Source organism: Bubalus kerabau, chromosome 1 (genome assembly GCF_029407905.1).
Source record: "Bubalus kerabau isolate K-KA32 ecotype Philippines breed swamp buffalo chromosome 1, PCC_UOA_SB_1v2, whole genome shotgun sequence".
In the NCBI taxonomy this organism is placed as follows: domain Eukaryota; kingdom Metazoa; phylum Chordata; class Mammalia; order Artiodactyla; family Bovidae; genus Bubalus; species Bubalus kerabau.
Genome location: NC_073624.1, coordinates 93,015,138 through 93,029,532, shown reverse-complemented (window position 1 = coordinate 93,029,532; position 14,395 = coordinate 93,015,138). Strand labels below are relative to the sequence as shown.

General features: G+C 37.5%; 1 protein-coding gene across 10 annotated transcripts in view; it reads right to left on the bottom strand.

Annotated features, from left to right (window-relative positions):
- Positions 1-14,395, bottom strand: part of LARP4 (La ribonucleoprotein 4) — an 81,503-nt gene that overhangs the window by 17,703 nt on the left and 49,405 nt on the right. For 8 of the 10 annotated variants that reach the window (XM_055583351.1, XM_055583363.1, XM_055583383.1 and 5 more), the window contains 4 exons: positions 12,076-12,186; positions 11,295-11,348; positions 494-706; positions 179-315 (listed from right to left, as the gene is read on the bottom strand). In XM_055583351.1, coding sequence (XP_055439326.1) covers positions 179-315; positions 494-706; positions 11,295-11,348; positions 12,076-12,186 — 515 coding nt within the window. The remainder of the gene's footprint in view (positions 1-178; positions 316-493; positions 707-11,294; positions 11,349-12,075; positions 12,187-14,395) is intronic. The other 2 variants (XM_055583375.1, XM_055583380.1) reach the window with 2 other exon arrangements.

The window sequence follows — 14,395 nt, the reverse complement described above, 5'->3', positions numbered from 1 at the left end:
TTTATCAACTCTGAGGTAAAAGTGTGTTTATTAATTGTTAACATACTTTTTTTGGGGGGATGGGGTGGGGTGGGACCTTTTTATTGTGTTAGAAAATAAGCATTGCTAGTAACATACTGACTGTAAGAACTACCGGGAATTGTATACAATAAATTCCAGCTATCATATTATACCTTACCGATTTTTTTGGAATGGTCGACCCATATTTACAGCAGCGGCGGCGGCAGCGGCGGCGGCGGCGGCAGCGGCAGCATTTGTTTTATAAGATCCTGGTGAATTAAAGCCATTCACAAAACTACCATTGGGAAAGGGAGCCTAAAAGAAAATTTTAATGTTTAAATTGATTTGGGGTATTAAATATACTTATCACCATTTAAAGCCTATAAAGTAACCACCATCAACACAAAACAAAATAAAACAAGAACTCTAACTCTGATTTCTTCAAACTTCAGCTTCAATGAAAAACCATATATTCTCTAAGGATCTTACTTACCAGTGGTGTTTCAAAGTAAGGTGCAGGATTTGGAGACCAAGACTGAGGCACAATACTATAGACAGAGTACTGTTGGTGAGGATTATATACAGGCTGCATGAAGACCGGTGAGGCATACTGTGCTTGAGTTTGAATGGGCTGACTATACATACTAGAATCCATTAATCGATAACCATTCTTAGCAAAAAATGTATTGATGGCTTTTATCCTTGCCTACAAGCAAGAAGAACACAAAGAATATATAATCACAAAGGATTAAGTGTATACTTTCACAAATATATTTAATTTAAATTTTAAACACATTTTACTTTTAAAAACTTTTACACAGAAAATACAATTAATACAATAAACAAAGTAAAATCATAAAAGTCAAAATATTAAAACTAACTGCAACTTATCAAAACAAGGGGAAAAAAGGCAAGTGGCTCTTATGTGAAAAGATGCTAGACCTTGCTCACAGAGAAATGCAATTAGAATGGAATTAATATTTCTCACTTATAAAATTGGCAAAAGCCTAAAAATCTAACAACATACTCTACTGAAAAAGCTGTGACAAACACATACTCTGATACACTGATGATGGGCGTTCAAAACAGTACAACCCTTAAAAAGGGAAAAAAATAAAAGTAACCTGGTGACTCCAGAGCCTTTTGACAGAAAACGTATAGGAGCCTGAAACATCTTGTTCCATTAGAAAGCAAGGAACATTGAAAACTACCCTAACAAAAGGACTCAAAGAGGCCACACTTCATCAGTAAGGACAATAAACACACCAAATATGTTTAAATATTCAAAAATCAAAAATAGCTGAACAGTCGTTTTTGAAGGTCATTTTGAAGGGGATTCCCTGGTGGTGCAGACAGTAAAGAATCTGCCTGCAATGCAGGAGACTCGGGTTCAATTCCTGGGTTGGGAAGATTCTCTGGAGAAGGAAATGGCAACCCACTCTAGTATTCTTGCCTGGGAAATCCCATGGACAGAGGAGCCTGGTAGGCTACAGTCCATGGGGTTGCAAAAGAGTTTGACAGGACTTAGTGACTAAATAACAAGGAAACCAATACATTATTTTGAAAACTGGTAATAAAAGCTAGAACCAGGCATTTATCATATATATAACCTATACCTAAGGCTAATGAATATGAGAGAAAGTATTTTGACTAACAAATGGAAAAAATATAGAACAGAAATAGCAACAGATAGCAACCCTTAATGAATGTATCCAGTCAATGATCAGCAACAGCTAGTACAGGAGACACACACATGGACACTATGTGTTTTTGTTCTCTCTGCTGCTCCAAGATCAAGTCCAATCCTGATTAAGCCTCTAGATCTAGCTACCAATTTGCAGGAAATAGAGAGGACAAAGACTGTGTTAAAACTATGCTTAAGAATATAACTAGCCAACTAAAAAGTGGGCTGAGAACTTGAATATACATTTCTTTAAAGATATACAAATGGACAATAAGCACATAAAAAGACGCTCAACATCACTAATTCCTGAAGGAACATAAACTGAAACCACAAAGCAATCCCACGTCACATCCACTAAGATGGCCACTAACAAGAAACAGAAAACAGTGAGGTGCTGGAGAGGATATGGAGAAACTGGAACCCTGTGCACTGCTGGCAGGAGTATAAAATGGTACAGCTACTGTGCAAAATAGCATGGAAGGCCCTCAAAAAGTTGCAAGTAGAATTACCATATGATCCAGCAATTCCACTTTTGGGTATATATACAAAAGAGCTCAAAGCAGAGTCTTGAAGAGGTATTTGTACACCCATGATTCATAACAGCATTATTCACACGAGCTAAAATATGGAAGCAAACCCAAGTGTCTATCAACAGATGAATGGATAAGCAAATTCTGTTATATAAATACACTGGAATAGGTATCAACCTTAGAAAGGAGGAAATTTTTCAATATGCTACATGGATGGACCTTGAAGACACAATATTAAGTGAAATAAGCCAATCACAAGGAGACAAACACTGTATGATTTATTTATATGAGGTAAGTAATCAGAGATAATATAGGCTTAGGTGGTTGTCAGGGGCTGGAGGAGGGGAAAACGGGGAGTTATTAACAGGCACAAAGTTTCAGTTTTACAAGAAGAAAAGAGTTATGAGAATGGATGGTGGTGATGGCTGTACAACAAAGACAATGTGTTTACTATTACTGAACTATTAAAAGAAATTAAAATAAGATGGTAAATTTATATGTATTTTAACACTATATGTATATACACACACACAGCTAACTTCCCTGGTTGTACAGTGGTAAAGAATCTGCCTCCCAAAGCAGAGTACACAGGTTGGATCCCTGGTCTGGGAAGATTCCACATGCCATGGAACAATTAAAAGCCTGTGCGCCACAATTACTGAGCCTGCATGCAGTCAGCTACTGAAGCCTGTGGGCCTTGAGCCTGTGCTCCACAATGAGAGAAGCCACAGCAATCAGAAGCTCCACAGCACAATGAGGAGCAGCCCCCGCTCACTGCCGCTAGAGAAAGCCCACTTGCAGCAACAAAGACCCAGTGTAACCAAAAATAATAGATCAATTTCAAAAACAGAAAGTTTGAGTGTATATATATACACACACACACACACATAATAAATTTTAATTTATATTATTATGGACACTGCCTGCAGCTTGTGGGATATTAGTTCCCCAACCAGGGATTGAACCCGTGCCCTCTGCAATGGAAGCATGAAGTTCCAACCACTAAAACGACAAGGCATTCCCTACCTAGAGGCTTTTTTGGTCATGCTGTGTGGCATGTGGGATCTTAGTTCCCCAACCAGGGATCAAACCTGTGCCCTCCAGTGGAAGCATAAAGTCTTAACCACTGGACCACCAGGAAGTCCCATCACCAAATTTTTCAAAGGTAGAAAACAGATTTAAAAGGACAGTCCACTAAAAATGATGTAAGCAAGGAACAAAGATGTCTAAGAACAAGTAACTAGATAATCAAGTTGCAGTACAGGCATACTATACTTTTACTGCACTTTGCTTTATTGTGCTTCCCAAATATTATGGTTTTGTTTTTGTTTTGTACTATTTTTGCAAAATAAGGGTTTGTGTCAGGCTTGCATTGAACAAGTCAATTGGTACAATTTTTCCATCAGCATTTGCTCACATTGTTAAGAGCTGATTCATAATATTAGCTTCAAGTGTAAAAAATAAAGGTCCAATTTAAAAAATATATATTTTTGGTTGCATTGGGTCTTCATTGCTGCAAGTGGGCTTTCTCTAATTGTGGTGAGCGTCTCTGCATGACACTATGGTAATTCTTGCAATATTTCTCATTTTGTCATTATTGTTAAACTTGTTATGGTGATCTGTGATCTTTGATGTTACTATTGTAATTGTTTTGGGATACCACAAACCACGCTAATATAAGGTGACAAACTTAATAAATGTGTGTGTTCTGGCTGCTCTACCAATGGATAGTTTTCCTGTTCTCAGTCTCTCCCTGGATCACCATATTCCCTGAGATACAACAATATTGAAACTAGGTCAGTTAATAATCCTAAAATAGCCTCTAAATATTCAAGTGAAAGGAAGAGTCACAGCTCTCTTATTTTAAATAAAAAACTAGAAATGGTTTTTAAATTATTTATTTGGTTGTTCCTGGTCTTACTTGTGGTATGCAAACTCTTGGTTGTGGCATGTGGAATCTCGTTTCCTGATCAGGGATAGAACCTGGGCCCCGGCACTGGGAGCATGAAGTCTTAGCCACTGGACCTCCAGGGAAGTCCCTAAAAACAAGTTTAGTGAGGAAGGCATGTTGAAAGCCAAGAAAGGCCAAAAGCTAGGCCTCTTGTGCCAAACAATTAAGTCAAGTTGTGCATGCAAAGAAAGTTCTTTAAAGAAATGAGAACTACTCCAGTGAACACACAAATGATAAGAAAGCCAAACAGCCTTATTGCTGATGTGGAAAAGTTTCAGTGATCTGGATAGATGATCAAACCAGTCCCAACATTCCCTCAAGCAAAAGCCAAATGCAGAGCAAGACCCTAATTCTCTTCAATTCTGTGAAAGCTAAGAGAGATGTGGAAGCTACAGAAGAAAAGTTTGAAGACAGCAGAGACTGGTTCATGAGGTTAATGAAAGAAGCTATCTCTATAATCATCAAAGTACGAGGTACAGGATCAAGAGCTGATGTAGAAGCCACACCAAGTTATCCAGAATATCTAGCTAAAATAAGTAATAAAAACTGTCAAATACCTTAGGACTTTCATAGCTAGAGAAGTTAAGTCGATGCCTGGCTTCAAGATTTCAAAACTTAGAAGGACAGGCTGACTCTCTTGGTAGGGGCTAGTGCAGTCAGTGACTAAACTTGAAGCCAATGCACATTAACCATTCCAAAAATCCTTTGACCCTTCAGAATTATGCTAGACCCACTATGGCAAAGAAGAACTAAAGAGCCTCTTGATGAGAGTGAAAACGTTGGCTTAAAACTCAACATTCAGAAAACTAAGATCACGGCATCTCGTCCCATCACTTCATGGCAAATAGATGGGCAACCAATGGAAACAGCAACAGACTTTATTATTTGGGGCTCCAAAATCACTGCAGATGGTGACTGCAGCCATGATGCTTGCTGCTCCTTGGAAGAAAAGCTATGACCAACCTAGACAGCATATTTAAAAATAGAGACACATTTAAAAGCAGAGCTTGGGATTAACGTATACACATTTACACATATATACTAGGCCCGTCTAGTCAAAGCTATGGTTTTTCCAGTAGTCATGTATGGATGTGAGAATTGGGACTATAAAGAAAGCTGAGCACCAAAGAATTGATGCTTTTGAACTGTGGTGTTGGGGAAGACTCTTAAGAGTTCCTTGGACAGCAGGGAGATCCAACCAGTTCATCCTAAAGGACATCAGTCCTGAATACTCAATTGGAAGGACTGATGCTGAAGCTGAAACTCCAATACTATGGCCACCTGATGCAAAGAAACGATTCATTTGAAAAGATCCTGATGCTGGGAAAGATTGAAGGCGGGAAGAGAAGAGGACGACAGAGAATGAGATGGTTGGATGGCATCACTGACGTGATGGACGTGAGTTTGAGGAGGCTCCAGGAGCTGGTGATGGACAGGGAAGCCTGGTGTGCTGCAGTCCATCAGGTCACAGAGAGGTGGACACTACTGAGTGACTGAACCAAACTATACCTATGTTCTTATCAATGAAACAACAAAGCTTAGAAGACAGCACAACTGTTAACAACATGGTTTACTAAATATTTTAGGCTTACTGCTGAGATCTACTGCTCAGTAAAAAAGATTCCTTACAAAATATTACTACTCACTGACAAGGCACCTGGTCAGTCAAGAGCTCTAAGGAAGATATATGATGGTGTTTATGTTGTTTTCATCATGCCTGCTAACACAACATCCATTCTGTAGCCCAAGGATCAAGGAGAAATTTTGGCTTTCAAGACTTAATTATATGTTTTTACTATACATTTCATAAGGCTATTAAGTAGTTGCCAGAGATAATGATTTCTTTGATGGAGACAGGCAAAATCAATTAAAAATCTTCTGGAAAGGATTCACCATTCTAGATACCATTAAGATTATTCATCGAAAGAAGGCAAAATACCAACATGAACAGGAGTTTAGAATAAGTTAATTCCAACTTTCATGGATAACTGAGCAGTTCAAGACTCAAGTTTACTGGAAGAAGTTAACTGTGGATGTGGTAGAAATAGCAAGAGAACTAGAATTAGAAATAGAGCTGAAGATGGAACTGGATTGCTCCAATTTCATGATAAAATTTGAACAAATAAGGAGTTGCTTCTTATGGATGAAGAAAGTGGTTTCTTGAGATGGAATCTACTTCCGATGAAGATGGTGGAAGACTGTTGAAATGATAAGAATGGATTTAAATATTATATAAACTTAGTTGTTAAAGTGGTAGCAAAGCTTGAGAAGACTGACTCCAATTTTTAAAGTTCTAGAGACTTCCCCTATTGGTCCAGCGGTTAAGAATCCACCTGCCAGTTGCCGAGGACACAAGTTCAGTCTTCGGTCTGGTAAGATTCCACGTGCTGCAGGGCAACTAAGCCCATGTGCAACAACCACTGAGCCTGTGCTCTACAGCCTGCGTGCCACAACTGCTGAAGCCCCCACATGCTAGATTCTGTGTTCTGAACAAGAGAAGCCACTGTAATGAGAAGACCAAGTATTGCAACTAGAGAGTCGCCCCCGTTCACAACAGTGAAAGCCTACATGCAGCAACTAAGACCCAGTGCAGCCAAAAATAAAAATAATAAAAATTTTAAAAAATAAATAGAAAGAAAAGGCTAAATTATAAAAACCCTGGTTAGAAAACATAGGGTTAACATTTCATGATCTTGGATTGGTGATGATTTTTGATGTATGGCACCAAAAGTACATACAACAATAAAACTAATTGAACTTCATAAAAATTAAAAACTTTTGTGCCTCAAAGGATACTTCAAGAGAATCAAAAGGTAAACTACAAAATGGGAAAAAATACTTGCAGATCATATATCTGACAAGAGGTTAATATTCAGAATATATAAAGATCTGGTACAAATCAACAAAAAAAACAAATAACCCAATATAAAACATGGTCAGGGACCTCCCTGGTGGTCTACTGGTTAAGAATCTGCCTCCCAATGCAGGAGATGCAGGTTCCATCCCTGACTGGAAAACTAAGATCCTACATGCTGCCAGGCAACCAAACCTGCACACCACAACTACTGAGCCCTCACACCACAACCAGAGAGAAGTCCGCATACTGCAACAAAGATCTCACGTGCGCAATAAGACCCAATACAGTCATACATTTAAAAATATTTTTAAAAAATAAAAAATGGTCAAATGACCTGAATACACATTTCTTCAAAAATGATATAAAAATGTCAAAAAGTCCATGAAAAGATGCCCAATATCTTGTGTCACTAGGAAAATGAAACCCAAAACCATAATAAGATTCCACTTTTACCCATTGGTTTTATCAAAAAAAGCAAAAATAAGTGTTGGCAAGGATGTAGAAAAATTTGAATCCTCCTCTATAGCTGGTGGGACTGTAAAAGGATACGGTTTCTTTGGAAAACACTTATGCACTCCTAAATATGTTAAACATATAATTATCATGTTACCCAATAATTGCCAGTACATATGGGAACTCAAACAGATAGTTGTGCAGCACTGTTTACAATAATCCAAAGAGGGAGGCAACCCAAGCATCTTTCAATAGATAATGGATACAAGAAATGTGGTATTTATACAGTGGAATATCATTCATCAAATAAAAAGTACTGAAGTTCTATCCCTCTGGCTGATTCATGTTGCTGTATGGCAGAAACCAACACAATACTGTAAAGCAATTACCCTTCAATTAAAAATAAATTTTTTGGAAAAAAAATCTTAAAAAAAGAGAAATGGATTATAAAACATGAAAAAAAGTTCTGATATATGCTCCATATAGATGAAGCTTGAAAACATTATCCTAAGTGAAATAAGCCAGACACAAAAGAACAAATGTCACATAATTCCGTTTGTATGTAGCATCTAAAATAGGTGAACTCAGAAAGACAGAGACTAGAAGGGAAGTTACCAGCAGCTGGGAAGAATGGCAAGTTATTGTTTCATGGGTATAGCATTTTTATTTGGGAGGCTGGGATGTTTGGGAACTTTGTTTCAGAGTTTTTGTTCTGAAAAATACCAGTAATGATTGTACAGCGATGTGAATGTACTAAATGCCACTGAGCTGTACACTTAAAAATGGCAAGTTGCATGTATGCATATTTTACCAATAATAAAATTTTAAGAAAGCATATATTACAAATTATCTGTAAAGAGAGCAACAACTTAATGTTTTTCCATGGAGATAAATGATTAAATCATGATATACACGAACAATATTCTATGTATAACAGAAACAGTGGTGAATGAAAAGATCCTGAAGATCTACTATGAGAAAACAACAGAAGTGAATACACTGTACATTTCTATTCCCATAAAGATAGACTCGAAAAAGATTTCTAAATGCATGCAGAAAAAACTGCTCTGGAGGAATCTGAGAGAGGGAGATTTAATTAATTAATTTACTATGAATCATTTGACCTTCTTAGCACATACAGGTATTACCTTCACAGTTAAAAATTCTGAAACAGTAAATATACAACAGAAATATATATATATACAAGTAAACATATATAATATATATATTCTATAATATATACAATTTATATGAAATCCAAATAAAACTTAATATTCTCAGTCATAAAAACTCAAAACAGGAAGTATTGCCTCTTAATGAAATTATCCACAGCACAGGAGGGCAAGCATTGTCCACTGAATCCCTTTGTCTTCCAAGATCACTGCTTTTGAACCAGAGAACTTCAGAAATGAAAAGCATGCACACTTCAAAGAAACAAACCAAGACCTGAGGGGTAAATGACATGCCCAGATGAAAGGATGTATAGCTGAAAATAGCATCAAGGCCTGGAACATACAATTTCTTGCTCCTGCATGTGTCTTTCTGGGTGCAAGGTCATCTGGTTTTAATGCATGATATAAAAATTAATTAATGTGAATCTCCGCAAGAATACTGCTTTGTTGTTGTTCAGTCGCTCAGTCATGTCTGACTCTTTGCAACCCCATGGACTATGTGATGGATAATCAAAAGAACCATAGATGAAAACCAAAATGGCAGAAAAAGAAGAAAACTATTTATAGTGAAAGAAAGGAAGGAACGAAGGGACAAATTTACCACTAAACCTGAGATCTCAGCAAAAGCAATAAGCTATAAGATACAGGAGGTATAAGGAATAATCAAAATAGTGATTATTTATTGGTAAGATCTATCAAGAAAGTAATCCAAAAGGCCCAACAAACTAATAGATCTAAGGAGTTCAGCAAGGCTGCTACAAATGACAACATTTTTGGAAAAAATCACTAAGTTACCAAGGAGAGGGGGAAAAGCAGTAAAAATTTCTTTAAGGAAATAAGAAATACAACAGACTTGAATAGACAAAATATATCATAATAAAGTTACCACAATAATGAATAATTCAGGGTAAGACTGCCAAATGTCCCCAATTTAATCAAATAATTAAATGTAATCCCGTTAATTCCAATAAGGTTTTTGTTTGGTTGTTTGTTACTATTAGACAAACATTCTAAAATTCATATGGAAAAGAAATACTCAAGATAATTCTAAAAAAGCACAAGGAGGAAGACTTTGTACAAGGAGAAAAGGATATTAGAAATCTATGGTAATTAGAGCAACTAGAGATATATAGGACAGATGCAACATTACACACAACATGTGGAAGGACAGACCACTTAATAAGTGCTAACACAACTGCCTTTCTATAAATGAGGGGAAAATGAAATCAGATCCCCGTCTTGTACTATATATCAAGTTAATTCCAGATGTATCAAAGACCTAAATCTGACATATAAAACTTTGAAGTTGTTAGAAGACCTCGGGAATATCCTAAAAGCCTCAAGCAGGGAAAGGAAATAAGAAGAGTATTACAGGTAGAGGAATTAGAATGATAACTGGCAGATACCTTCATTCATAATATGAAAAGTAATACCACCATGGAAAGTAATAATACAGTAGTAGTGAGATCTGAATATGTCATGTTCTTAGAACAGTATCTGAGATACAACCTCTTAAAAGCTTCTCTCACTCTGGTTCTTTCACTTATTAGTTATGCGGAACTGAGTATGTGACTCTCATGCCTCACTTTCTTTACCAGTAAAAAGGAGAGTAACCACCTTACTGCTGCTAAGTCGCTTCAGTTGTGTCCGACTCTGTGCCACCCCAGAGACGGCAGCCCACTAGGTTCCTCTGCCCCTGGGATTCTCCAGGCAAGAATACTGGAGTGGGTTGCCATTTCCTTCTCCAACGCATGAAAGTGAAAAGTGAAAGTGAAGTCGCTCAGTCGTGTCCGACTTTTAGTGACCTCATGGACTGCCGCCTACCAGGCTCCTCCATCCATGGGATTTTCCAGGCTAGAGTACTGGAGTGGGGTGCCATTGCCTTCTCCTAACCATCTTACTAGGTTCTTGTAAAAATTAAATGAGTCTATACACACACCATGCTTAGAATAGACACTGATAAACAGTTAAGAACTCAATAAGAGTTAAGAACAACACACCACATTTACAAACAATAATTACATATTACCCAGGGAATGTGGAGCTTGTCAAAGTACATGCATGTTTATTAGGATTCTATCTTGGACGGTAGGTTTGGTAATAATGTGGAGGATGGGCTTTAAGGAGGGGAAAGCTGAAGGGACAATAGTTAAAAGGCTATTTTATCTCTCAAGCCTAAACAATGGCAATAATGACTGAAAGAAGTTTTGAAGTGGATTTTGAAGTGAACAGATCAGACATGAAAACAGTGAGCCAAGTATCATCAATGACAATTTCCAGGTTCTCAAATAGCTGAGGATTAGCATAGATAAAGTTAACTGAAATGAGGTTGGAAATGCGGAATGTTTCCCACCTTCGTTGCTAAAAACTCATTCCTGCTCCTGACTTTTGAGATCTACAATTATCTTACACGTTGTCAATCAGCTTCTAACTAAAACTTCATGCTGTCTGAAGTTATACTTTCAGAAGTTATTGCTGTTTAGAAAGTATTTTGATGTCCTATCAACTAATTTTCTGAAATGGCATTTCATTTGAGTCAGAAATTTCTTTAAACTCATTATGTGATTTATAAAATGTCATTCATCTTTGTTAACAGACAACAAAAACTTTCTTGTCTGAAACTGGACTACTTAAAAATGTTTCTTACCATGATTGGCTTGCCCTGAAATGTCTTAACTTCTTCTCTTAAGTATTTAAAAGCCTGTTACAAAGCAGAAAGGAACTTTCATTAGCATTCAAATATTTCATTAAAGCAATCATTATTCTATTGAGAGGTTTAATATTACCAACTATCTCTAAACTATAAAAAATTCTGAAGGTGACCCCATTATGCAGATGATAGGAAATGAAAAAGCAGAAATGTGAGACCTCGGCTACAGTTAACATTTATTATGTAATAACTACTATGGATCACTACAGATAAAATGCACAAAATTCAGAAAAGACCCAAAATATCACTACATATCAATTTTAAAATAGGTTCAGAGAGCCTTCTAAGATGAAGAATTAAGACAAATCTGAGTGACTGAAAAATGTTATTATATAAATTTTTGTTTCAAAGTAGTTTTACTTATCTTTATATAAAACATGCTAACAATTAAGAGTAATATCATTATGTCAAAATTCCAAGAATCAGAAGTTATATATATTGCCGCTTACTATGTAACAGAAATACTAACTATTGAGTACATGTTAATTTGAAAACTGTGTGCTAATTTTTTATTGATAAGTAACGGTTCTTATGTTGAAACAAAGCTTTAGGAAGATCATCAAAAAGAAAACCAATTAGAAAGCAAAACCAAAAAGGTGAACAAAGTTCTCCAAAGTCTTGATAAACACTACTGTAAGCACACATTTTTCTCAATTAAAATACACACTATCTCTTTTTCCACCAGCAGTTCAAATCAAAAGAAAAGCTTTCTTCTCACCTGTTGTGCATCTGTGTCTGACTGGAAAGTAATATACCAGTTGCTATTGTGCGCAAACTCACAGCTTATCACCTTGGGGCAGTTTTCATTTTTAAACAAAGCTTTTACTTCCTAAAAATGAAAAACTTCAGTTAACCCTAAAAATATATCAATAATAGGCAGTTTTTCCTCTTCATGTCCTTGGGTCCTTTCTATTTCTTTACTTAGTAACTGTTTATATCTTCTGCCCATTTTTCTGTTGAATGGAATTATGGTCTAAAAGAAGAATATGCATAGTCATAGTGTAAACTGTGTGCGTGATTTAGGGAAGGAAACTTATTTTATAATCAGCAAAACTGAAAAATTATTTCCGTCTTACTGCTGCTAAGTCACTTCAGTCATGTCCGACTCTGTGCGACCCCAGAGACGGCAGCCCACCAGGCTCCCCGGTCCCTGGGATTCTCAAGGCAAGAACACTGGAGAGGGTTGCCATTTCCTTCTCCAATGCAGGAGTGAAAAGTGAAAGTGAAGTCGCTCAGCCGTGTCTGACTCTTCGAGACCCCATGGACTGCAGCCTACCAGGCTCCTCCATCCATGGGATTTTCCAGGCAAGAGTACTGGAGTGGGTTGCCATTGCCTTCTCCAATTTCTGTCCTAATGGTAAGCTAAATCTTCCTTAAAGAAAAATCTCTGAAGTCCTATCATTATCTCAAAAAATGGGAGGGGGGAGGGAGGGGTGGGGGAAGGAGAAGGTCCTAGATTAGCATTTTCTAGGAGCTAACTATTTTCATGCATTTCTCCAGGCAAGTTTGGCCTTGCAGCCCAAAATGAAGCAGGGCAAGGCAAACAAAGAGTTTTGTCAGGAGAACTTGCTGGTCATAGCAAACACCTTTTTCCAACAACCTAAGAGACGACTACACATGAACATTACCAAATGGTCAGTATTGAAATCAGACTGATTATATTCTTTGCAGCCAAAGATGGAGCAAATGTATACAGTCAGCAAAAACAAGACCTGGACCTGACTGTGACTCAGATCATCAACTCCCTATTGCAAAAATCAGGCTCAAATTTTAAAAAGTACAGAAAATCACTAGGCCATTCAGGTAGGACATAAAGCAGATACTTAATGATTATACAGTGGAAGTGACAAATGGATTCATGGGATTAGATCTGGGAGACAAGAATGCCTGAAGACCTATGGACAAGAGGTTTGTAACACTGTACAGGAGGCAGTAACCAAAACCATCCCCAAGAAAAAGAAATGCAAGAAAGCAAAATGGCTGTCTGAGGAGGCTTTACACATAGCTGAGGGAAGTTCAGTTCAGTTCAGTTGCTCAGTCGTATCTGACTCTTTGCAACACCATGGACTACAGCGTGCCAGGCCTCCCTGTCCATTACCAACTCCTGGAGTTTACTCAAACTCGTCCATTTAGTCAGTGACGCCATCCAACCATCTCATCCTCTGTTGTCCCCTTCTCCTCCCACCCTCAATCCTTCCCAGCATCACGGTCTTTTCAAAAGAGTCAGTTCTTCCCATCAGGTGGCCAAGTATTAGAGTTTCAGCTTCAGCGTCAGTCCTTCCAATGAATATTCAGGACTGATTTCCTTTAGGATGGACTGGTTGGATTTCCTTGCTGTCCAAGGGACTCTCAAGAGTCTTCTCCAACACTACAGTTCAAAACCATCAATTCTTTGGTGCTCAGCTTTGTTTCTAGTTCCAACTCTCACATCCATACATGACTACTGGAAAAACCATAGCTTTGACTAGACAGGCCTTTGTTGGCAAAGTAACGTCTCTGCTTTTTAATATGCTGTCTAGGTTGGTCATAACTTTTCTTCCAAGGAGTAAGCGTCTTTTAATTTCATGGCTGCAGTCACCATCTACAGTGATTTTGGAGCCCAAGAATAGAAGCAAAAATCAAGAGAGAAAGGGAAACCCACCGAACTGAACACAGAGTTTCAGAGAATAGAAAGCAGAGATAAGAAGGCCTTCTTAAGTTAACAGTGCAAAGAAGTAGAGGAAAACAATAGAATGGGAAAGACTAGAGATCTCTTCAAGGAAACTGGAGATATAAAAGAACATTTCATGAAAGGATGGGCACGATAAAGGACAGAAATGGTAAGGATCTAACAGAAGTAAGAGAGATTAAAAAGAGGTGACAAGAATACACAGAACTATACAACAAAGGTCTTAATGAAAATAATAACCACAATGGTCTGGTCACTCACCTAGAGTCTGATATCCTGGGATATGAAGTCAAGTTGGCCTTAGGAAGCATTACTACAAATAAAGCTAGTGGGTGCTGGAATTCAAGCTGAGCTATTTCAAATCCTAAAA